The 25549-nt window shown below is 41.1% G+C and overlaps 1 protein-coding gene across 4 annotated transcripts in view; it reads right to left on the bottom strand.

Annotated features, from left to right (window-relative positions):
* TXNL1 (thioredoxin like 1) overlaps nt 1-24962 on the bottom strand; it is a 34026-nt gene extending 9064 nt beyond the window's left edge. Inside the window, exons 1-8 of one of the 4 annotated variants that reach the window (XR_012904973.1) lie at nt 24745-24962; nt 21425-21521; nt 18461-18634; nt 12746-12868; nt 11444-11513; nt 10710-10882; nt 1045-1149; nt 102-292 (exon numbers count right to left, since the gene is read on the bottom strand). Coding sequence is in view for 3 of the 4 variants with exons in the window: in XM_014570215.3 (XP_014425701.2) it covers nt 1045-1149; nt 10710-10882; nt 11444-11513; nt 12746-12868; nt 18461-18634; nt 21425-21521; nt 24745-24935 (933 nt within the window). In the remaining variant the exon portion in view is untranslated. The remainder of the gene's footprint in view (nt 1-101; nt 293-1044; nt 1150-10709; nt 10883-11443; nt 11514-12745; nt 12869-18460; nt 18635-21424; nt 21522-24744) is intronic. The other 3 variants (XM_014570215.3, XM_006116575.4, XM_075932631.1) reach the window with 3 other exon arrangements.
* Between the last annotated feature and the right edge of the window lie 587 nt (nt 24963-25549).

Genomic DNA, 25549 nt, shown 5'->3' with positions numbered 1-25549 from the left:
GGCTTCCTGATAACTTCATGGCAATGGTAAACGTATGTTTCTTTACATCAATAGTATTTGCAAAAAGTCAGTTATTTAAATAGTGTGGTAATACTAGTTACCTGCACTAGTATAGGACAGATCAGATATTGAATTGATTGGCTTGCACATTTAAGTGGCCAGTTTCCGATGAAGTTAAGATTTTGAATAATAAAACCATTCCCAGAACAGGCAAAAGCTATGCTGACAGATGTTTTCCAGCTGAAATAGCATAGTCCACACCAGCACTTATGTCAATATAACTGATGTTACTCTGAGGAGAGAAGGGAGAATTCACATTCTTGAGCAACACAAGTTTTGCTGATAAAAGCAGACTGTAGACAGAGTTTGCTACTCAAATATTCCATTTCCTTTAGTTAAGACCATCTTAACTTAATACCCCATCTAGAATGGTCCAAAAAGCAGCTCTCAAGGAATAGCCAGATAAACCTTTATTAAGAATAAACCATTCTTAAATAATAATGGAACAATTAAAGTTAGATTATAATTATGTTATGAAATTGTATGAAGATAGACACTGTTATTGAAGCAGCACTCTTATAAATCATTTACAAATCTCTCTAATCCACTCAATATTGCCTCCTGAACAAAATCTTCAGGAACAGATTTATTATGGTTTATGTATGCTTTCTATTTTCCAATATATGTAACAACTTTTCTACAAATTGCCCACCTCTAGGGCATAGAAACGTTCGGACAAATAATGACCCCTTCAAGATTTCAGTTGCAGTGTTCATGATGTATCAACTTTAAACCCTTAGCTGTTATTTTACATATCCAAAATGCCTTTCACTTTGAAAGATCCTTAGGTAAATAACACGTTCCAGACAAAGTTGTAACAAAGCCAAGATCTCAAAGTTTCAAAGGCACATATGTTTCACTGAGAGGAAGAGGTATCAACTCAAAATGAACAATTATAGAAAGAATTCAGTTAGCTGAGATGCAACTACCAATGTTTAATAACGCAATTAAACATTCATGTGTGTGTTCAGGAATCCAACTTACTCGCTTGAAGTCATTCATGTTTGTTGCTTGGACTGGAGTTCCAATAAACGTAAAATAAGTAATTCTTGTTGTCTCTTCATCACCATGATTGGACTGGACAAATAACTAAAAAGTAAGATAGTTTGTATGTATTCATTCCGACTAATAAACATGGTATAGTTACACAATTCTTTCCTTAAGTATAGGTAGTACACATGTCATGTTTCCCAAAATATAAAGTGGAACCAGGCAATCCAACGACTTCAGAAATATGCATTTTTTGTGGAAGATACTAGAAAAATATGGCCAACCATTCTTTAATTTTATCTGCTCACCTCTAAAATGAGGACTGTGGTCTCTCTTAAAACCACCACCACTACCACTCAAGAAAGAAGTAACTAAATTTCCCCAACTTATTTTACTATGTTTTCAGCAGAATTCAACAGGAGCTCAATAGCGAGAACATATACAGCTCTGTAAATGCTGTCTTATATGGACTTCATACTTTTTTTTTTTTTTTAAGAGACTAGAGAATATCAATTTATAAAATCTGCACAGTCAAAATAGGTTTTCTACTTTGGTTTTAATCTGGCATTATCACAAATGCCAACATATACTATAAAATGGACACATGAAAGAAACAAAACAATTGCCACAAGAAAGGGAAATAGATAGGGAACGGAGCCAGCAGACAATGGTGGAACCCAGGGAAGATATTTTGTGGGTCTCCTGCACACTTAGATGAAAGTAGAAACAAGGTCCCTTTCTCTTTCCTTACCCAAGAGGCGGCACAAGAATAAAGATCAGAAGGATTCTGGGCTCTGTGCCTCATGCTGCCATTTAAAAAAAAAAATCTTCTAATCACAAGTTTCAAGGGGTAGCCATGTTTGTTGTTTAAGTTTATTCAGTTACAGACTAATAGTCTTTTAGCACCTTAGAGACGAACAAAAAATGTAGATGCTATCTTAACCTACCTTGGCACAACCATGAAAGTTCATGACACCATTTACATTTTTTATTAGCCTCAAAGGTGCTGCAAGACTATTTGTTTAACTTCTTCCAATCAGTGAGTTGAAATGTTTTCATATAAGGGCTGGATAGCATTAAGAGATGGAATGTACATAGCAGAAGCACCGGAGCAGGAGGGGGGTGGGAGGGAGGGGAGTTCTTTCCCAGGAGAAAGTGGGAAGAAGTTCTATTGTAACTTTTTAAAAATTGCTTGTCTTTTTTGCAAGCATCTTAGAGAATAGACTGTTCGGTAGTAGAGTACCTGGCTGAGGCCTTTAGGTCTTTCTACAATCAAATATTACACACAAAAAAAACTACTAATGGAGAAGATGACGTGGTCAACCTTAGCGCCCAATCTTTGAAATTCTTGGGTATATGCATACCATTATGAAAGCAAGTAGTTCCATAGAAGCCAACTGAACAGTTCACATACTTAAAGTGAAGCATGTGCAGGACAGAGGATTATATTTTCATTTATCATTTCAGCTACCTGAATCCAATTTTGATCAACATTTCTCTTATAAGTTTTCACGTAACCGTTGAAACCAACACTTGAGAGAACCATTGGATCAGGCACATTTTTGGTGCTAAGACCTCTATCACTAAGCACATCTTACCTGTAGCATGCCCCCCATTCTGAAGCCCACCAAAAGTTTGTAATTTAGTTATATGACATTGTTCAGTCAACAATTAAATGTATATTCCAGTTAACAGGATGTAGTTCATATTTAATAAGATAAGTTTAAAAATACACAAGATTCCCAATAGTCTCATGAGCTTCCGTAGGACAACTGGGAATTAACAAGCAGCAGATTGGTCAACTCCAAGATGTTCTACTGTAACTACCTGATATGATTCAGACTGGCTATTGTGGCTTTGTTGGTAGGTATTACATTCCAGCTAGTTGATAGAGAACATCAGAGACAAACTTCTGCAGAAATAAGTGGTGGTTTGAAGAGCAGACAACTCCACAATCACAAGAACAACTCTGGCTAAAAACTCAAACTTGGTCCATGGCTAAGTGAAGACGGCAATTTGAGGAGGGAAAATGCAATGCATAATAAATGGAAAAAAAGGGAAACAAAATACAACTTAGCAAAATTAAGTGCAGAAAATTGATAAGGAAAGGCAAAGCCATAAAAAGCACAAAAAAATTCATAGCCTGGCAAAAGTAAGGATAATAAAGAGCCATCTCCCCATACCTCCTGGATAAGGTGAATTTCCAGCTCCACTGATGCTAATTTTTTAAAAATTCTGAAATACCAGAGAAAACCCAGAAGACTGAAAAATTGCTAGCGTGTCAATCAAAAGGCAAGCAGAAGGACCTCGATAACTATAAGCAGTTACACAGCACCCCAAGGAAAAATAAAGGAACAGTTGCTATGGGCAGGGCTCGACAAATAATGCAATCTGGTGAGTAGACTGCAACCCGGAAGAGCCAAGTTCGAGCGATCTGCGCATGCGCAGATTGCTGGACAGCACGGCTGGCAAGCAGGGCTCGCCGCAGTTCGGCAAGCCCTGACTATGCGATTCATTAAATACAAAATAGCAATATAATTAATGCCACACAATTTTATGAAAAATATCAGTAATTCAAACAAAACTAATTTCATTTTTTTGTTTATATTTGGTTGAAAGGCAGCTGCATAGATAAGAACATAAGAACTGCCATACTGGGTCAGAGCAAAGGTCCATCTAGCCTAGTATCCCGTCTGCCAACAGTGGCCACAATACCAGATGCCCCAGAGGGAGGGAACACAACAGGTAATCCTCACACGATCCCTCCCATCACCCACCTCTAGAGAAACAGAGGCTGCGGACACCATTCCTACCCATCCTGGCTAATATCCATTTATGGACCTACCCTCCATGAATCTATCTAGCTCCTTTTTTAACCCTGTTAAAGTTCTAGCCTTCACTACATACTCTGGCAAGGAGTTCCAGAGACTGACTGTGCACTGAGTGAAGAAACACTTCCTTTTGTTGTTTTAAACCTGCTGCCTATTAATTTCAATTGGTGACTCCTAGTTCTTTTATTGTGGGAATAAGTAACTTTTCCTTATTCACTTTTTCCACACGTGTCACAACTTTATAGATCTCTATCATATTCCCCCCCCCCCCCCCTTAGTCTCCTCTTTTCTAAGCTGAAAAGTCCATGTCTTTTTAATCTCTCTTCATATGGGACCAATTCCAAATCCCTAATCATCACTTTCTGAACCTTTTCCAATGCCAATATATCCTTTTTGTAATGAGGCAACCGAACCTGTACACTGTTCAAGATGTGGGCATACCATGGTTTATATAGATTTTTTTCTTATTCTCTACCTCTTTTTTAATGATTCCTATTACAGATGTAATACACTTAGATTTTTATCAAGTAGCATCTGATTTAATCAGAATGTTGTGTGGTATTAGAAGACAAATCAGCACTATACAGTATAAAAGCCAGACTATATGGATTAAAAACTGACAAATGACATCAGTAGTTATTAATGAGGGTGTTTCTACTGGTTTTCCAGAAAGAGCTGTTTTAGGCCCAATTATATTCAACATTTTTATCAAAGATCTAGAAATAAATATGGTGTATTGGTGATAAAGCTTGGGAATGGCACAAAGTTCTGCAGAGTAGTCAAGACAAACAAGGCAGTCATACAGAGCCATCTGGTTTTGGCAAGCCAGGCCCATTTACAGTGAGGTTAGATATCTAGAAAATTGTATGGCTCTATCCTGGAAAATTATGAATGGTTAGGAGTCGAGTCACAAGTGGACAAGCACTCAACATTAGGGATGTAAAATCCTATTTAATTAGTTAAACATCAAGTTACCTGGTTAACTGCCGGGTTGAAGCAGCCCATCTGCAGTGGTCAATGATTTAGAGATTTCTCGATTAAAGTGTATAAGAATCTTCATGGGAATACAATGTTGGCTACTAACAGGCTGTTTAATTTAGCAGCCAACAGCATATCAAGAACTGATGGCTGGAAGTTGAAGCCAGACAGATTCATATAGAAGCCAAATCTACACTGGCAAGTTACTGTGCAGTAAAAAAGCCCCCAAGGCTGTAACTTTTACAGTGAGCATATGGGTAAGGGACTTAGTGCACACTAGCTTCGCAGTGAGCACGGTCTAGGTAAACAACCTCCACAACAAGTGCAGAGCTTGCTGCACTCTGGACTATGCACTAGGATGCCACTGTGTCCTGACTGGCCTTTGGCAGCCTTCCCACAATACCTGTTCTGGCCTCTCTGGTCATCTGTTTGAACTCTACTGCCTTGCTCATGTGACTAAGTCCCGCCCTTGTGTCTTTGAAATTTGAAAGTCCTCTTCCAGTTTTCTTGATGACACAGGCTGTAGTAGACCTCATCAGCATTTGGGGAGATGAGGCAGTTCAGTTTCAGCTGTAAGAAACACAGACACATCTCTGGGTGCATGACCAAAAGGGGCCATGACCGGGATGCACTGCAGTGTAGGGTCAGAATGAAGGAGCTGCAAGACATCTACCACAAGGTGCGGTAAGGAAACCATTGAGCTGGTGCTGTGCCCACAACTTGCAGGTACATGTTGGACCCTCCCCCCCGGTTGGGCACCTGTCTAGACCTGGATGAGGGATTTTTCTGGATCGGGGTGGTTATTTCAGTGCACCCCTTTCCCTACAGCCCAGCTGAGCCATGCACCAGCTCCCAAACTTCTATCTTGCTCCTCTGGGTCAAGCCAGATGGCTTTTTATAGGACAACTTTCCTCAGCCCTGCTGCACTTAGGGCATCTAAAGAAAACCCTTAGTGGTGAAGTCACCACTGTGAGTCTATATGTTGCATACGCTTGTTCTAGGACAGACAGTGGACAATTCAAGTGTTTCAAAGGGTTTGGAGTGGTTGTGAGACGTGTTGCAATTTTGCCCTTGATTGGTAATCTGAGGCCAGTTCTGTCTCTAGAAGTTTTAACTCCTGCAAGGTGTCTGAAAAGGGCATGGAAGCTCCCAAGACAGACTAGAGAGGAGTTTGTGATGAGTCCTGAGTCACACAAACACCAAACAAAAAAAATTGCAGGAATGGAGGGATAGCGATCTAGTAGCTCCTAAGCATTATGGAGTGGCAAAGCTAAGATGCTGGATGCCCTACTAATACTGCAGACTGAGAATCTGTGAGACCAGTCCCCCAATTTCCACCCCCCACGCCATTCCCAACAATACAGCTTGATGAGTCTGTCCCCAAGAGCCATCCGCCACACTCTACACCTGCCTGCCCAACCTCCTCCCCTTACAGACTCCTACAAGCTGCTGATGCAGTCAACTCCAATCCACATACAGGTTGGTCCTGATGAACTGCAGGCCCTATTGCACAGCACATCCTACGGTGGAGCTGCATATGAACCATAGGCATATACAAACCTGTGATATTTTCAGTGCATGCCTTATCTCATCCCACTCCAACTCTCCCTTTCTGCCTCCCACAATGCAGATGTTTCACACTCCACCGGTGTCCTGCATTTACTTTGTATGAAATAAATTAAATTCAGGTGTTTCAAAGAAATCTTTATTCCATTACATGAAAGCAAGCAAGCAAGCATATCCCAGCAAAGCTACAGTCACCATAGCACTAAGTTCAGCACACGAACCGGAGAGTAACCCCCTAGCAATGCAGCCACTGCACTCCCATGTATGGCATCAAACTGCTACCTCACATCATCCCTGACTCGACAACCCCAATCATGCTCCAGTAGCACTGGTCTCAGGCTGTTCAAACTCTGACTCCAGGCGCCGTGCCTAGCGGTCCAGCCCATGGAAAAGCTTTCACTCTTTTCTTCACAAATATTATGGAGGGTACAGCACGTGGCAATAACTGTAGGGATGTTATCTGCCAAGTTCAGCTTTCTGTACAACATCACCAGCGAGCCTTCAAATAGTTAAAAGCGCATTCCAGTCATTCTGTACCTGCTCTGTCTGTTATTGAACTGCTCCTTGTTGTGGTCAGGTTCCTTATGTAAGGTTTCATGAGTCATGGCATTAAGGCAGTGGTCACCAATCAGTAGATTGGGATCTACTGGTAGATTTTGGAGCTGACAGGTGATCCTGACTGGTTTAACCAAGAGGCTGCCCCTCCCTCCACTGCTGCACATCCTGCCCTTTGCCTTGGAGCTGTCCTCTCAGGAGCCTCCTGCTTGCACTTCAGCTGCCCCTCCCTCCACTGCTGCACATCCTGCCCTTTGCCTTGGAGCTGTCCTCTCAGGAGCCTCCTGCTTGCTGTGCAGAGGGGAGGAAGGAGGGGTGCTGATGTCAGGGTGCCCCCTTTTCCCCTCTGCATCCTATCCCCACAGAGCAGAGGGGGCACACCAAGACTTGGGATGGAGTCTGCTGGCTCCTTTTGGGAGTAGTGCAGGGTCAGGACAGGAGGAGTCTGCCTAGCTCCACTACACTACCACCCAGGAGCCACTTGAGATAAGCAGGGCCCAGCTGGAGACCACATCCTATAACTAGGGCTCGAAAATTAATGTAATCTACTCGCCATGGCGAGTAGATTACAAGCCGGCACAGCCGCGCAGCACGGTCAATGCGTGTGCAGTGCGGTCTGTGCATGCGCAGCGTGCCAAGCAGCGCGCCTGGTGAGCAGGGCTCATCGCGGTTTAGCGAGCCCTGCCTATAACCTTACCCTAGTCATGACCTCCCTCCCGCACTCCAAGCCCCATTACCCTTGCATCTAAACCTCCTTGCAGAGGCTGTACCTAGAACTCCCTACGATACCCCAACAGCCTGCCCCAAGATCAGCTCAGAGGCCCCTCACACTCCAAATCCCTTAATCAATGACCAGAGCCTGCACCCCAACCCTCTGCCCCAGCCTGGTCAAAGTGAGGGAGGACAGAGTGAGCAGGGGACAGGGCCTCAGAGAAGGGCAGATCTTGGCTTGCACTTAAATTCAAAAAGTCCTCTTGTGCTTAAAAAGGCCACTGCATTAAGGGATAGGCAGGGTGTCCAAGAATCACATTGGGCATTTCCACTTCCCCCATGGTGAACATCTGGCCTGGTAAAAAGTCTACACGTGCAGCTTCCTAAACATGCCAGTGTTCCGAAAGATGTGAAAGTCATCATCTTTCCGGACAAACCTGTATTAATCTCTGTGAAATGCTCACTGTGATCCGTAAGTGCCTGTAAAACCATGGAAAATACCCCGAGGTTAATGTATCCAGCGGATTGGTGGTCAGGTACCAGAATTGTAATGTGCATGCCATCTAATACCCCTTCACAGTTTGGAAAGACCATTCATGGAAAGCCATCCCATTTCATGCACTTTGCCCAAAGACATGGTCTTTCAGAGCAGGTTGAGACTGATGGCCCCGCACACTTCCATCAGCACAAGTCCAATAGTTGACTTTACCACTCCGAAATGAACAAAAATTGTCTGGAGTAGCCAGCTTCCACAGCGCAAATGCCACAAGCTTTTCTGCTGGCAGTGTAGCTCTTGTTTGTGTGCTCGAGCTCAGCACGCAGTCCAATTTAAGTGACTTTCCTCATCTAAAAGTTCTGCAACCACTGATCATCATCTCAGGCTTGCAAGATGATGTGATTACCGTGAATGTAATCACAGTAACTTGCTGGCGGCTGACTGCGTGGACAACCAACAGCGTTGCTGCTGCTGCACTCCAGGAACAGTGCTGCAACTGCCAGCGCTTTACCACAAACCCCCACCCAGCCAAAAGTGACCATTTCTAAACAGGGAATTAATGATTATCAGAACTACTAAGGCTGTGTCTAGACTGCAGGGTTTTTTAGAAAAAAGTAGCCTTTTTTTCGAAAAAACTTCACCTGCATCTAGACTACAGCCATGTTCTTTTGAAATTAAATCGAAAGAACGCAGCTTTTCCTTCGACGGCAGTACTCATCATTTCACAAGAAATAACGCCTTTTTTCGAAAGTGCTCTTTCAAAAAAAAAAGGCGCTATGTAATGCAAACTGTGCTTTTTCGAAAGAGCATCCAGACTGCCTGGGTGCTCTTTCAAAAAAAGAGCTTGCTTTTTTGAAAGTACTGATTGTAGTCTAGACGCTCTTTCAAAAGGGGCTTGCAGTCTAGGCATAGCCTAAGAGAAGTGCCTTGATGACTTTCTGGAAAATGTGCTTTAGTCAAACAAGTTACTGAGTTCAGTGCAGAGTAATCCAGAGACATGTAATGTCCTGTGACACACATGAAGTATTAAAGCTGTAGTGGATCACAAATGGAATGAGTCAACATGATGCAGCTGAAAAAAGGTTAATATAATCCAGCATATTAGCAGCAGTGTTGTACATTGACAAGGGACATAACTGTCCCACTCTAAAGTAGGCCTCACCACTGTTATGTAAAGTACTGTGTCCAACTCTAGGTGCCATACTTACATATATACTAAACTAAAAAGTCCAGAAAGGAGCAACTAAAGTTAAAAACAGAAACAAAAACAAAAAACAAGTAGAAAACCTGACCTGAAGAAAGGTTAAAAACATGAGCATATTTAGTCTTGAGAAAAGATAATTGAGGAGGGACCTGACAATAGTCTTCGAATATGTTAAGAGGATGTTATGAAGTGCACTAATCTCTAAATCTGCAACATGGTAGTCATACGTTACATATTAGAAAAAACACTTCTCTCAGTTTGGAAGCCCATTCTAGTGCTTAACTATCTAAGGTAGTTGAGGAATCCCCACCATTAGAGGTTTAAGAACAGGCTGGACGTGCAGAAAAGGTCTAGGTTTACAGGCAGTCCCCGGGTTACGTACAAGATAGGGACTGTAGGTTTGTTCTTAAGTTGAATCTGTATGTAAGTCGGAACTGGCGTCCAGATTCAGCCGCTGCTGAAACTGATCAGTTTCAACAGCGGCTGAATCTGGATGCCAGTTCTGCCTCGGGCTTCCTGTAGTCAGCCGCTGGTCAGTTTCAGCAGAGGCTGACTTGGGGACCCCTGGGGCAGAGTAGCTGGGGTGCTGCCGGGTTGGTCCAATAGCGCCGAGGAGCGGCACTACTGGAGCAACCCAGCAGCGCCCCAGCTGCTCTACCCCAGGCATCGTGGGCAGAAAAAAAGCCTGGTCTGCTGGGGGGGGAGGGGGCACTAGCTGCGCTCCCCCTCCCCCAGCAGACCAGGGAGACGCAGAGCAAAGCCGTGGAGGACGCCCGCAGCGGGACAGCCCAGAAGCGCCGCGGCTGTCCCACTGCGGGCGGCCTCCGAGGCTTTGCTCGCTGTCTCCCTGGTCTGACCAGCAGACCAGCGAGACGGGGAGCAGCTTTTCTCGCCCCAGAGGACGGGGGCGGCGGGACCGCAGCTCATCTGGGCGTCCTGCCGCTCCCGTCCTCCAGGGCGAGAAAAGCCCCGTTCGTAACTGCGGATCTGACATAAGTCGGATCCGCGTAACTCGGGGACTGCCTGTACTTGGTCCAGTAATGGATTTGACTTTAAGGTCCCATCCAGCTGCATATTTCTGTGATTCTGTAAGTTCTACTGGATGATCTCAGTCCTTTTCTGACCTTACATCCTATAAACGTATGCTGGCATAAGCATATAGTCACTCTGGAGTGATGGACTGTTATAACAAAAACCTGTCTAAACATTGGAACCTGTGTCACCTCATCAATTATTTTGTCCCAAGTATTTTAAATTAGACTTTCCAAGTTTCATGTAAATATACCTATATGAAATTTGAAGACAAAGCTTTACTTACAGTTACACTGTTAACATTCTGAAATTTTACATAGCGAAGCTGGACAATACCATCTTCTTTTATGTCATCTGGAGTTAGTTCCAAGGCTTGGGTTGGTTCACTTCTTTCTGCTTCTTCAAAGTCCATAGATCGTGGAAGGTTGATGAAGATTTTTATATACTTGGGACCTTGACCTGGGTTAACACACATTAGCAATTTAATTAACTAAACCACTTTTTAGATACAAAATTCGAACCTAGAAGCATCTTTACAATGTTTGTTATATGAACACACAGTGACAATTTTGTTTTTGCTACATTCATAAAATTAGTACAAGATATAAGTACAGAAACCACATTTGAAACTATAGTTCTACCTTGCTCTACTGTATGTCAATATAAATATCTATGCCATGTCAAAACTATAGCATATGGACAGCATGGAGATTACATTAAATATATTTTAAAGAACAAATCTACTGTATTGATTGTTTTCTCCAATTTCAACCAAGCTACTTCCAAAGAGCAGGATTTCTAGAAAGCAACAAGATCCATACTACTGTCTTTACATGAATCCATGGGACCTTGCTAATAGTTACAATTATACTGCTCAGAAAACAGGAACTGCAGCTATTATATTCAGGATTCTGAAATAATCCAATTAAACACTGAAGAACAATTAAACCTTTAAAAATAGTGTAAGCAGAAAACTAGGAACAATTTGATGGAATAAAGAAACAGACGTATTTTACTCACCATTATCTGGCCCTTGAAGCTTCATGGAATAAAGCTTGACAGGTTGATTAAAAGCCACAGTAATAAGGAGCTGTAGAGAAAAAGTTTATCTAAGTATTTCTCAATGCAAAATATTTTGAAATGCAGACAAAATATTTAAGAAAAAATAAAACAAAATGTTGTTTAGATCAGGGAAAGTAACTGATCACAAGGATATGATTAGTGTTCTCAGTCTTTATATGTAAATATTATTAGAATTTAGGAAATATCTTCTTATACAGCTTGAAAGAAGACTCCTGTTAATGAAAGCCTATCTACTAGAACCCTGAACAATTCTCAGATTTTGTTCTAGGCAAGGCTTTGGAAATGGGTACCTAAAGTTGAGTCTTAAACCAAACACCTTGGGCAAAATTTTCAAAATAGATGAGCAATTGTGTGCACCTTAGTTTTGAGGTGCCTTAAGGCCCAATTTTCAAGAGCAAGGATCATTCAACAGTTTCCATACACCAGAATATTAGGTCTAAGAGTCTAATTTTAAACACTCATTTTTTAAAAACTTGGCCTTAACCTGTACAGGATAGCACACAATCTCACCCAAGCCCTTGAAAGCCACCACGCAATTTAGAATTATGTTTAATACTAAACATTTTATGAAGCATCAAAAGCTGTGTTTTACCTACAAGAAAAACATGGTAAAGATATGTGAGATTATGGTTTTCAATTGTTTTAAAGTTTCCTTTCCCAAGTAATTTCTCCACTGCTGTAAGTGAACTGTTGAGCTCACTTACTATCTAGAGTTCACTGCATTCATCAAGTTTATTACTGTACACTTGTTGCTGCTTAATACTGAATTTGGCATTTATTAGCCAGAAACAGAATCTCCCACTTTTTAATCCCAAAATGATTGTAAACATAGGAGAATTAGACAATTATACTAGTCAATACTAGGGATGTAAAAGAGTAGTCAAATAGCTGACTACTCGATAAGCCTAGGCTTATCGGGTAGTCAAGTTGACCACTTGCATCTCCACCACCCCTTGCTATCTCCACATTAGAGGCAGTAATTGGAGAGAGGGGGGGAGGAGGAGGAGGAAGAGGAAAGAGGAGCCAGCACTGGAAGGAGGGGACAGCTGCATCTCTGTCTTTGAAGGTTCCCTGCTGCACCTCTGCCTTTGAACTGCAGCAAGAGTCGCCAGCACTCTTATCAACTTTGATTAAATGACTTCTTGATTAGCTGATCAATCAAAATTTAACATCCCTAGTCAATACGTGAAGAAAAAACTGCCCTTTAAAATTATATTCAACCACAAATTGAAATTATACCTGCTCATCACAGTCAGATTCCAGGTAGGTAGAGTCTTTACGTAAACAGTTATCAAATCCATGTTCGTCACTTTCATTAAGACATTCACAGCCAGCTTTATTAATAAATGGCATTAAATCCATCTGAAAAAAAAAAGCCAACAGTGCTGCTGGGTGCTTGAAAATATGCCACCTACTTGAAAAGAATTAGTAAATGTGTAGATGAGTAAAATTCATCACTGTATACAGGATGAGATTAAAATAAAAAAACTAGTTCAATAATTTCATCCTTAACAGAATATATTCAAGCATTCATATTACACAGGGGTGGACAATAATTTTTGACAGGGGGCCTCTTAGAATTTGTTAACTGGTCAAAGACTGCATTTCTATGATATTAATGGAGGAGGCACATCATGCATCTGGAATAGAGGCTGGATTCAGAAGAGAGGTCAGGTTAGCAGACTGGGGTGGAGGAGAGGGTGTAGGGTCTCGGAAGAAGTTGTGACCAGGGTCAAGGGTGCAGAGGATTTGGGTTGTGACTGATCAAAGACTTGGGGTGCAGAAGGTGGTGAGCTGCTAGTTCTGGCCATAAGGTGCTTACCCTAGGCGGCATGCTCAAAGCGGCTGATGCTGGGGTCTTGTGTCTCTGCGTGGCAAGCCAGTGAGGAAGGAGGCTCTTTAAGATGCAGACACCTCTCCCTCAGGAGCTATGGGACGATCCAAATATTTGATGGGCCAGATTTTGCCCACCCCACATCTTAAATTTTAGTTAACCTCCACCCCCCATTTGCAAAATTTTATCATGCATTCCCTGGAATCTACAAAGTGCACAGCAAGACAAAGTGAACTATTGCAGGCTGTAATTTGGCTTAAGCACCAAAACCATATCCTAAATTAAGGTCCTATCAAATTCACAGCCATGAAAAACAAGTCTCAGGCCATGAAATCTGGTCTTTTCCTATGAAATGAGTTAAGTTTGTATGCTTTTACTTTACTATCCTGATTTCATGAGGGAAACCAACGTCTTAAATTGAGGGTCCTGGACAAAAAGGGAGTTACAAGGAGGTCACAAGATTATTTAAGGGGAGAGCATGGTATTGTCACTCTTAATTGTTTGCTGCCTTCAGAGCTGGGCAGCCAGAGACCAGCAGCTGTTAGCCAGGCACCCAGCTCTGAAAGTGGTCTGCTGCCACAGCACACTGTTGCTGGTGATGGCTATGCCCTCATCTCCTGACCAGCAGCCACTGCTCTCCGGATGCCCAGCTCTAAAGGAAGAGAGTCATTGTCTGCAGCAGTGCAGAAGGGTAGAAGTATAAGAACTTTTTGCATCAGTACCCCTACTGTTATAACATGACATTTCAGATTTAACTAGCTGAAAGTCAAAACATTTACTCTTAAAAATCCTATGATCATGAAATTGCGCAAAACAGACCATGAATTTGGTAGGGCCTTATCCATAATGCATTTGCAAAACAGGTGTAAAAAGACTGATGTTTTAACACTAGAGAAGTCCAAAAGCAAGCCTACTTAAAAATAAATCATGTACAATTAACAAAACAACTTTAGAATAACAACATTTGCACTGATGACAGACCCCACCTTCAAAACTATTCATTGTTGAACTTTCTCATCAAGTATCCAACTAAGGGTTTTGACATCTTAAAAGAAACATGAAACTACCACCAACTATATATACACCAACAGAGTACAAAAATCTAGCTCATTGTATCAGATTTTTTTTCAAGATTACAAAAAGGTTCTCCTTGAGAAGACACTATACATTAAGTTCTGTAGCAAGGACAGTATTGATGTTATTGACTACTAGAAAGCTGTTACATCACAGTGTACTGTAGTTAAGTACAAAGCTAATTGCTAAATGGAAATCTTTACTAATTGTAGACAGAATTTTAGACTTTTTGGGATGGAACATTTTAAATAAGGCAAAAAACCCATCAAAAGGCAATTTATATGCTTATCTTTAATATCTGGTTATTTTTATTATGAAAAAGTAGATGGTGAGAATTCCATTCCTCCCCTCTCCAGTTCAAGCAGGAAACTGAGATTTCATGCCTTTCTTATTGAGAAGGTTCAAAAGATGTTATTTAAAAAACTTGCCAGATAATTATCACCTTTATGAAGAGGATGAATTAGAAACATTAACCCTGAATGTCAGTGTTTTAAAAGTTTATTATCAGGTCAACACATTAAATTGCAGTCTAATTTATAAAGGTGTGAATTTGTCTGTTATAGAATTATTAGAAAAAAATCTGTTCATCTTATGAAGTTAGTTTAGTTTTAAAAAAGCAAATGCATACCTACTTTAGTCTCTTGTTACTTAAATTACTTCTAATGTGTTTTGGGCTGCGAAGCTAAAAAATGCCTTTTTGCATAACACTGCCACACTGGCTGTTACATTAACTATTAGCATAAGTATTTACATTCACAAGTAGGTGCAACACTAGTGCTGATACCGTAGTGAGTAACTGAATGATTACAACTTCAAGTGGCCTATATTCTACCATTTACATAAGAACAATTCAACTGGAAAAAGTATGCTATTTGTATGGCAGATGTTGCTCTATAACTATGAGTTTGAAGTATTCAACATATAAAGATGTGTTTTTACATATAACGCTTCAGATATACTATTCACAAGTGAACGTATTAACTTTCCTAAAGCTAAATACAAAACTTTCATACTACTGTAGTAAAGCTATCATGTTACTGAACCAACTACTGGTTTTAGCATTTTTGAAATATAATATCAGGTATTCAACCATAAATGTTTTATATTGTTGCCAGAATAAGCTACCCCTTCTTAAAAGTAGAAACATTATACCAAATATTGCTTAGAGAACACCACCTAAGATGACAGCTCTAGCAGAGTGTTTTGTCACATTAAGTTTCTCATTTACATATGTTTGCTAGTACAGCTGTCAGACATGCTTAAGATATGCAGTACACAGTTGTCTTAAGGCAACATGAAAACAAGTAGAACAGTGCTTTCAAGAAATTCTTTTTCCTTAAGTATTTCAAACCATATTCCTTTTTAGTTTTGCAACAGTGAAACTCCCACTATCCTATTACAAGGCTTGGTCCGAAAATTAATGGAATTACTATTTCTAAATTTTGTATGGTGTTTCCCATTCAGTGTTTTCTTACTGTTTAGATACAAACAAATTTATTTTATTGTCAAAAAAGGATACCTGTTAAGTTATATAGGCCCAGCACAGCTATTGTAACAACACTACAGCTTTATTAGAAGGCAGCAAGGTTTCCACAAACTTTGAAAATTCCATTTCAGTGTGTTGAATTAGACATTCCCTTGCAGCTTTTGCCATTTAAGCATTTCAGTGAAGTGCTAACAAGGGAACCAGACAACTTATGTTTTTTACTGCCCAAGAAGAATCAGAAGAAAATCAGCATAAACTAAAGCTAAGACTTTTAAAGTTAACCAGTTTTTTTTTATTCTGTGCATTAACATGCAAGAAAGTCTCAAAAACGTGGCTTTCATATGGCCCACTTTTAAAATATGATGACTCCAAATCTTAGTACATGAAGTTAAAATGCGGTCTACCCCAGACCTCATTCATTGGCCTGTGACAAAGTGTTGGGAAGACAACCATTAGAAATAAAGCTTCAAGGGGGTAGCCGAGTTAAGTCTGCAACAGGAATAAAGAAATTCCAAGGATACAGTCATGATCTGAAGGAATGCTGATCAACAACTGGTGACTAAGAGGTTAACTCAGGTACCTAGCAAAGGTATCAGGCAGACAGCCAATAACAATGCAAGTAGGAATTTCAAACTGGAAAACAGGGTTTTTTTTCCCTCTCTCCTTTGTTTTGAGATCAGAGAAGTTTCTCCGGGGCAACGAGAAGATGGAAGACACTTTCTCTCTCCAAGAACAGACTTCTTGAAATGTGTAAGTAGGGAATAGTTTGTCAGGGTTTACTGTTTTCCTTGTTTGGGGGTATGAAAATCATGTCTGAGCTGGCTAATTGTTTTTCTCTTTTGTAACTAAGGATTATGGCCCAAGAACTTCCCCATAGTGTGTGTATGTGTATGTGTATGTGTATGTGTATGTGTATGTGTATGTGTATGTGTATGTGTATGTGTATGTGTATGTGTATGTGTATGTGTATGTGTATGTGTATGTGTATGTGTATGTGTATATATAATCTCAAATTGTGGCTCTTTCCACATAGCCAATTTACTATGTTTGCAACTGTAGTTTTGTTTTTGATAATAAAAGATTTTTTTATTCTAATTAACTGGTATTGGTCAATTGTTGTGTGCTTAGGACAAAGTGCCTAGTTACAGGGGCAGAGCCCATTGTTGTCTGTGGATTCCCTGTTTTTCCCGCAACTCCAAGCAAAACGGAGGTTGGGACAGGGGGAAGAGTTTCACGGTGGGGGGGGGGGGGGGGGGGGGCGGGAGAAGTCCCAAGTGATCTCTTCCCTGATTTTCTTGGAATCACTTGGATGGTGGCAGTGAAGAACCAGTCTTGGTTGTTCCCCCTTCTATTCAATCCCAGTCCCCTGAGATCCAAAGAGTTGGTCTCTGGGAATCAGACACACAGTTTTTGCAGAGATTATTCTGCTAGTCGACTCTCTAACTCCACATGCATAGTGTCAGGTGGGGGGATTAAACCATGACAGATATTTTAATGCAAGCACTAATAAAAAGTGAGACACTAAAAAAAAATTAAGCAGAACAGTTTCTAAATCAAGCTTTACTGAGTTTTCTGTAAAGCTTCAGAAGTTCTAACAAACCAAGGAAAAAACATTTCCTCTTTATTGTATTTATCCTTTCCAATTTAAGTTATGTTTACTGTACATAGTTCAACTAAGTTAATGTTCAAGGTATTCTCTCTTCCCTTCAAAAGAATGAATCTCTTAACTTCCCAACTCCAAGTGAACAATTGTGAAATCTGTGACTATGCTATGTCATTATTTACTGCAGACCAAACACTGTTTAATTCTGAATATATGATCTATATTTTTAAAAGTAAATAAATCATGTACTAATTATTCCATAGCAAAAGTGAGATAGCCTAGAATTAGACTTGCCCATTCCTATTCTGCTGTGTTAACTCAAAGTCCCAAGCCAGTTAAGACCTTTTGAGGAATCAGGTAAACCGTTTGGCAAATATTCTTAGATGCTATTAATGATCAAACTATAACTCACCACACCACCCCTTCCAAAAAGCAGCTTTCTAACAAGCTTTTAGGGTAGCTGCAACATTACAGAATGAGAATGTTACAAAAAGCTATTTGAGAAAAGATACTGAAAACATAGCAAAGAAGATTCACCTAAGGACAGTCCACAGAATCTTTAAAATTTTCGTAGTTATTCAAATAACTCATTTTGCAGGAAGCAGATCTGTTTTCCTATACGATTTTAAAACAGAGAAGTCTAGTAGAAGAAACAGCTACAGCAAAATTTTCAACATGAAATCCAAGCAATGTTCTAGACTCAGGGGCGTATTTTGGAGAAGACTTAATTACACCATTTTCAAATATTACTATAATGTATTGCTATGAACAAGTCATTCTTTAAAAGCTTGCTTGGAAAAGGAAAAGGCATATGATCTTTAAAAAAAATATTAAGACATCTAAGTTTCTACCTAAACTTATCCATTTAAGTTAGATCTTAGTACGTTTAGAAAGCAGGACAACATGGACATATTTTTTAAAATAAATTTACAAGTTCTTAAAATAAGGCATGCATACATATCCTTTCGGAATATCTGTGTCCTCATTATTTCCAGGATCATTCTCTAGATGCTGTTTAATTTTTTCTTCTAATCCTACAGCGTCCGCTCCTTGATATTGGTCAATTCGCACTTTGTTTCGGAAAAACATAAATGTTGGTGTTGCTGATATATTATTGGTTGCAGCTGTTCCCTAGAATTGACATATTGATTACTGTTGTGTGATAAAGTGTTATATATAACATTTCTAAACTTGAAAGCAGTGGCTACAAGTAGCAGCTTTATTAATATGCAACAGTATTAGCCATCGTGATCATCTACATCTTGGCACATCTAGAAAAGCAGTTTAGACTGTAATTAACTGTCACTGTGAAATAGCCCTAGAACTAAACAGGATTCATTCTGGGATAAGGCAAGCTCGTCATCCTCAATTGCCAACACATATCAGGGTTAAAAGCCATGCTTATAGACCAAGAGAAAGATAGTTGCTAATAAAACGAACAATGAACAAGAATCTCATTTGTTCCTTTTTCCGTGATTCCCCTTAATCCAGGGGTGGGCAATAATTTTTAATGAGGGGCCACGCCAAGATTCTGGCAAGTGGTCAAGGACCACACTTCTATGAAGGGGATGTGGGGTGTAAGACGGAGGTTAGGTGCAAAACGAAGTTTGGGGCAGAGGACTGGGGTGCAGCACGGGTGTAATGGTTTGAAGGGAGTTTGAATGAAGGAGAAGGTTGTGACTTGGGGCAGGATGCTTCAAGTGAAAAGTCCAACAGGATTTATGGATCAGGATTCTGGCCCAGGGAGGGTATAGGGGGAGTACAAGGACTGGGAGGAAGTTGCGACCTGGAAGAAAGGAGGAAAGGTACAGAGGGTTTGGGTTGTGGACTGCAGCAGGCAGCTGGGGGTTGGGGCGGGGGAGGGGTGCAAAGAGGGAATGAAGTGCAAGAGGCAGGCTCTGACTAAGAAGTGCTTACCTCGGTGGGCTTCAAGCCAGCAGCTCTGCAAGGAGCAGATTATCTGCTGCAGTTCCAGGCTTGTAGGGTGGCTGTACCACACTGTTCTGCCCACACATGCTATCCCTGCCCCCTAGAAAAATTTCTTAGCTTCTATTGGCTGGAAATTGGCCAATGAGCACTGACTTATTCTTCCAAAATTACCTCTTTAAAAATAAGTTATTTATTTTGAGTTTAGTAAGTGAAAGGTATATGATGAAGGTAAAGGAAGTTACCTTGGTTACTGATTTAGGAAGGACTTCAATGTTACATGATTTAAATTGTTCTTTTTTTTCTAAAGCACATTATTAATCTTAACTACACAACTGAAACTTTGCATCTTTATTTTGCTTTGATTTTTGTTAATGTTTTAACATTCCTAGAAGTATCCTGGAAAATCTGTTTACTGTAACATCTGAAGTCATTTTCCTTATACCTTTGGAATGCATTAAAGCATATAGAAACTCTTTTCTAGTGCAGACTCCATTGGTACAGCTTGTATAATAATCTACCATTTATCACATCTTTATAAAAAAGTCTACAGACCAACTTCTGAATAACAGCGCCCTTACAATAGATGAGCCTAAGTTGCAACTCCTAATTATTCAAGTTCTTATCCTGCATCCATCAGTCACTGGAATTATAAATTAGGACCCCTCAGGTCAGACAGCATTATAAAACTTTGTTACTGTATTCAGTCCAATTTTAAGCTCCCGTTTCTACCACATCCTTTGGAAAAATAATTCAAAGACTAATGAATGAGATAGTAAATGTTTGAGAATGTTGTCTACTCTGTATACTTGCTCCACCATACATAAAAATATTGTACCCTGTCATATGTTTGTAAGCTTCTCTCACCTTACTACACAAAAATAAAGCAGCTACTATTGTTGGGGATGCAAATATGTACACAAAAACCAATATAGTTTCTTGGTTCTACCTGGTTCACAATCATTTTTATTAGAATGTATTCTTCAAATAGCCTTTCCTCTGTTATTTTTATTTGTGCACACATTACAACAAAAAATGCATACTACTTCCTTGCTCTATCAAGTGATGCTTATTGTAAAGTAACAACTGCAGTTTCATTTTTCCTTTGCTGTCATACTTTACTCTAAACTGAGATTTTTCTGTTTTACAAGTTTCTCTCTGAAACTGAACACAAGCATCTTAGATATTTTTCTGCCACAGATAGAGCAGCCATCAGCATTACAAATGATTTTCATTTTGTTATCCACTTGTGTTTCTAACCTTTTCAAATGCCTTTGTATTAGTTATATATCCCAACTGGTTCTAATAATCCATCATAATTCAGTATCTTCAGCAAGTTCTGTCAATATTATCTATTCTCATGTTTACACTAATGAAAAGAAGACTCCTGGTCACTTCAAGTTACTTCCTAGCCTCTCAATGTTGCTGTTAATCATTTAACCATTTTGTTCACCCAGTGACCATGTTGCTCCACTCTCAACACCACTGGAAATAAACATTAGTAACATTTCAGAAGCCACTAATAAATACTTAACTAAAATCTGGCATTACATTTGCCGCGGTCCCTTCACCTACTTTTTTAAAATATGCACAGACGTGTTTGGCAAGATTTATTCTTCATAATTCATACTACTGCCCATGATTTCGTTGACATGTACATATTTAGCAATTCCTGCGGGATGCTCCTCTCAGGGACAGTAGTCAGGAATTTTAGGGCAGTAATTAGGATAATTTTTTTTTGGAAAAAACCCACAAAAACAAAAAAATCCCCAAAACAAACAGTAATTTCTCCAGTCTTTTAGTATCACCCAATCATCCAATAATTTTCTAATTTAGTAGTCAGTGGTTTGGGAACTTTTTTAGTTAATTTTTATAGTGTCCTAAGATATGAGCTGGATCTAGTTTTCAGATATTATGTTATTTACTCTTTTATAAAGGGCAGCTTATAAGATCTTACTTCCCAATGGTCAAAATGTATTTGTGCATACAACTCACCTGGCACTGATGTACATCTACTTCCAAAAAAGTTGCCTGGGGATATTTATTACTCAAAGCACTGAACGCTGGAGCTATCCTCAAACAAGGACCACATCTATTAAGGAAAAAAAAATAGATGTAAGTTTGTCTAGTTTTTGTAATAGCAATATTTTGCCCCATATATGATATCCAATGTCTGTTGAAGTCAGTGGGAGCTGTACGCGTGTATTTGGCCCTTAGTTGGATGCAAGACTTACAACACCTTTCATAGTTGGCAAACCTAGTCAGATATTGCTGAATGACAGGCAAAATAATGTGAGTCAATTCCCACTTCCTGCATAAACAGTTCTGATTACTTAGTAATAACCTTCATCAGTTTCAAACTCTATATTCTAGGTTTAGCTTGGTTAGCATCACCACATATCACTATCAATGCACATCATATCAGTTAAAAAGGAGGACATTTACTTTGGGGAAAGAGCTCTTTGCTGCTCTGAAAGAGCGGATTTAATCACCAGCTCACACTAACGCTACCTAGTATTTTCATGTTACCAACTGTAGTTACATAATTCATTAATTCCCTTTTCCTATAGTAGTTGGTGTCCACAATTTCATCTTTTCTGGCAAAGATTTATCAGAAGTGACATTTGCTTCTACGACAGTGAATGCTATGTAGTTTATCTTCCCTTTCCTCCTGCCTTCAGTATGAGAAGTCACTGATCCCCAGGACACAGTGTCTGTAGAAAGGCACATTTTCAGAAGTTTCATGAACTCACTCAGGGTCAGGGTCAGATCTTCGAAGAATTTAGGTTCCTAAATACTGGAAAAAAAAAATCAATGGAAGTTGGGAGACTAAACACCTTTGAGGATTCAGGCCTAAGCTACTGCTCCAACTAGAACTCTCTTTAATTTTAGCATCTTGACTAGTTGCTACCCCAACATTATGAATTATAGTGTGGAAGTAGTCTAATTCTTAACTATAGCTTCCCTCAAATCCCAATCACTACAATATCCAGGAAACAAAGCATAAAGAAACTAAGGAGTTTCCTCCACTCCCCTCAATTTTTAGTAAAGTAAATTTTCTGACACACAACTTAGAATCCTAGGGCTGGAAGAGACCTCAGGAGGGTCATCAAGTTCAGCCTCCTGCCCAAAGCAGGACCAGCCCTAACTAAATCATCCCAGCCAGGGCTTTGTCAACTCGAGACTTAAAAACCTCTACAGATGGAGATTCCACCACTCCCTAAGTAACCCATTTCAGTGCTTCACCACTGGCCTAGTGAAATAGTTTTCCCTAATATCCAACCTTGACCTCCCCCACTGTAATTTGAGATCATTGCTCCTTGTTATGCCATCCATCACTACTGAGAGCAGCCTCTCTCCATCTCTTTGGAACCTCTCTTCAGGAAGCTGAAGGCTGGTATCAACCCCTCCCCTCCACTCTTCTCTTCCACAGACTAAATAAACCCACATCCCTCAGCCTCTCCTCTAGGTCATGTGCTCCAGCCCCCTAATTATTTTGGCTGCCCTCGACTGGACCCTCTCCATTTCATCACATCCTTTCTATAGTGGAGGGCTCAGAAATGAACGTAATACTCCAGATGTGGCAGTAACTTATGCTGCCCCATTGTCACCTCTCACCACCCCTTGCAGAGCATTTCATTAATCCTTCTCCGTCACTCACCTTATAATTTCTTTTCAGCTGCTCCACATTGTGCTTTAATAGCAAAGTTATACTTTTTAATGGTTGCCTGTAACCGGCTCTTGATCCATGCTTTACTATAGCAGAAGTGCTTTGATATTTACAATGGGAGGGTAAGTCTACACTTGCACCCTCTTTCGAGAGAGGGATGCAAATGAAGACATTCGAAACTGCAAGTGAAGCCAGGATTTAAATATCCCGTGCTTCATTTGCGTATTTGCATTATGACGCTATTTTGAAATAACAGACACTGTTAAGACGCGATTATTTCGAGAGAAAACCCTTCTCTCAAAATAACTGGTAAACCTCATTGCATCTACATGTTTTGTTAGTCTTTAAAGTTCTGCTAAACAACTTGCTGTTTTTCAAGTTTATCCTGTATAAACTAACTTGGCTATACTCCTCTGAAGCTTTTGGATTTACAGTAGTAATTTTAGAATTACATGACTTCAGTACCAAACCCCCAGATACACAAATCTAAACTGCAAAATTGACTTGAGAAATTATGACAGCAGACTGATGGCAAGGAGTTTGGATTTGATAAAGCAGAAACAGGGCTGCTGTTTCCACCCAACTCCAGACCATATATAATTAATGTGCAATCCACCCTGCATGCAAGGTGGGCTTGCTTTTTGGTTCAAATGTTAAATATAGTCTTAAATTTAGAATACCGCAGTTTCACTAGGTAAATACACAGTTTAAAATGCCAAAAAATTAACGAATTTTATATTGACACTTCGTAACTAGAACTGCAAGTATTAATAAAACAAAGATTAATAGCCGTTTGCCTACCATTTTTCATAGTAGCAGAGTATGTTTGTCAACTGCAAAGTTAGAGTGCTGTTAGATAATTTTGGTGGTTTTTTTAAAGTTTTTAAATACTAGAAGATTTCCAAGGCCAAACTATTTAAATTAAGTTTAAAGAGACAGTAAGCATTTATTATCTCTGAATTACTGCTAATACTAGATCTGCCAGATCCACCTAGCATAGCCCAACCAAAATTAACAAAAAGCCCTTCCCACGTAATTATTTTCTAAACATTCAAGCTTTTAAAACAAACAGAGTAAGCCAAATGCACCTATTTGAGACTGGGACAGCCCCTGTGATGGCCTTAGCAGCAAATGATCACTTCATGTCACAGTAAACCCACACCACAAAATGCTTCCTTTACAACCAGGCAATCCCACAAACTCTGCCCTTACCCCGCTCCCCAATTAGGAAAGCTCGCTCCTTGTAAGGAAATGTGACACTAGCCACCCTCACAGGAGGAACAAAGTTTGGTGCAGGGCGGTGAGTCACACCAGAGTCCCCCCCAAACGCCACACGCTGCCCTGAGCCTCAGAGCTGCGAGTGACAGGCAGTGGGGGAGAAGCTCCTCGAGGCTACACCACCCAGCCAGGGCCACCACGCCTAAGAGGCAGAAGGGGAGAGCAGAGATGCAGCAGCGCAGGGTGGGGCGGGGGCAGAGGCAGATCAAGGTGCATGAGGCGGGGAGCCCAGAGCCTTGCGCGAGACCGATGGGAGGGGGGGGGGGTGACGTCCCAGGGCAGGAGCGGCGCGTCTCTTCCCTCCCCGAAGGCTGGCGGTGCTGGGGGGCAGCCGGGCTCCAACGGCACCGAGTCTCCTCTCACTCACCCCCGCATGGTGAACTTGGCCACGACGAGCCGGGAGCCGGCAGCGCTGAGCTCGGGCTGGAACTCGGTGTCGTTGGCGATTACCTTCATCCCGACCATCCTGGCCGGGGACCCCGCCACAAGCGGAGGCTCGCGCCGCAAACCCCTCCGCTTATCTGCACAGTCACCGCGGGAAAGAGGTGCGCCCAGCATGCACCGTAACCGCGCAGGCGCAAACCGGGACCCTGTCCTGCGCGGCTTGGTGCCTGGGAGAGGGAGGAGGGGTGGGCGGGGCCGACGGTGCATGACTCCGCTCCTCGCGCACGCACTCGGCGGCCATCTTGCTGTAGGGCGGATAACGCCGTGGGGGAGATTTAGCAGCCATTTTGAGTAAGGGACTGGGGCACCTCTCTAGTGGAGTCCTACCCGGAGAGACCAACAACGGCCATCTTGGTTTGGGGCGGAGAATAGGCCTGCGGGGGTGTTGACACGCAGCGTATCGCCGTGCAGAGATGGGACCCCTCCTGACGCCGAAAGGAGCTAACTTGGGGAGAGGTCTTGAGTTGCCAACTCTCCCGGACCGGCACCGTTACACCAAATGGCGTTTGGTCCGTCTGGTCTATGGAGTTGGCAACTCCATCCAGTGCAGTGCGACTCAGCGATGCAGGGGCGCAGCTGAGCCGCTGGAGCTAAGGGCAGAACCTGAGCTCTGCACGGAGACTATCCATGGGGAGCCTGCTTAAAGCCAGCTACTCTTGAGCACTGGTTCCCGCTTCCCCCACCCTTGCCCTTTGCTGCCTTTGATACAGAGGTAGCAAGATGAGGGT

The sequence above is a fragment of the Pelodiscus sinensis genome, chromosome 6 (assembly GCF_049634645.1).
Source record: "Pelodiscus sinensis isolate JC-2024 chromosome 6, ASM4963464v1, whole genome shotgun sequence".
Classification (NCBI taxonomy): domain Eukaryota; kingdom Metazoa; phylum Chordata; order Testudines; family Trionychidae; genus Pelodiscus; species Pelodiscus sinensis.
The sequence above is the reverse complement of the archived record's forward strand: the minus strand, read 5'-3'. Positions and strand labels throughout refer to the sequence as shown.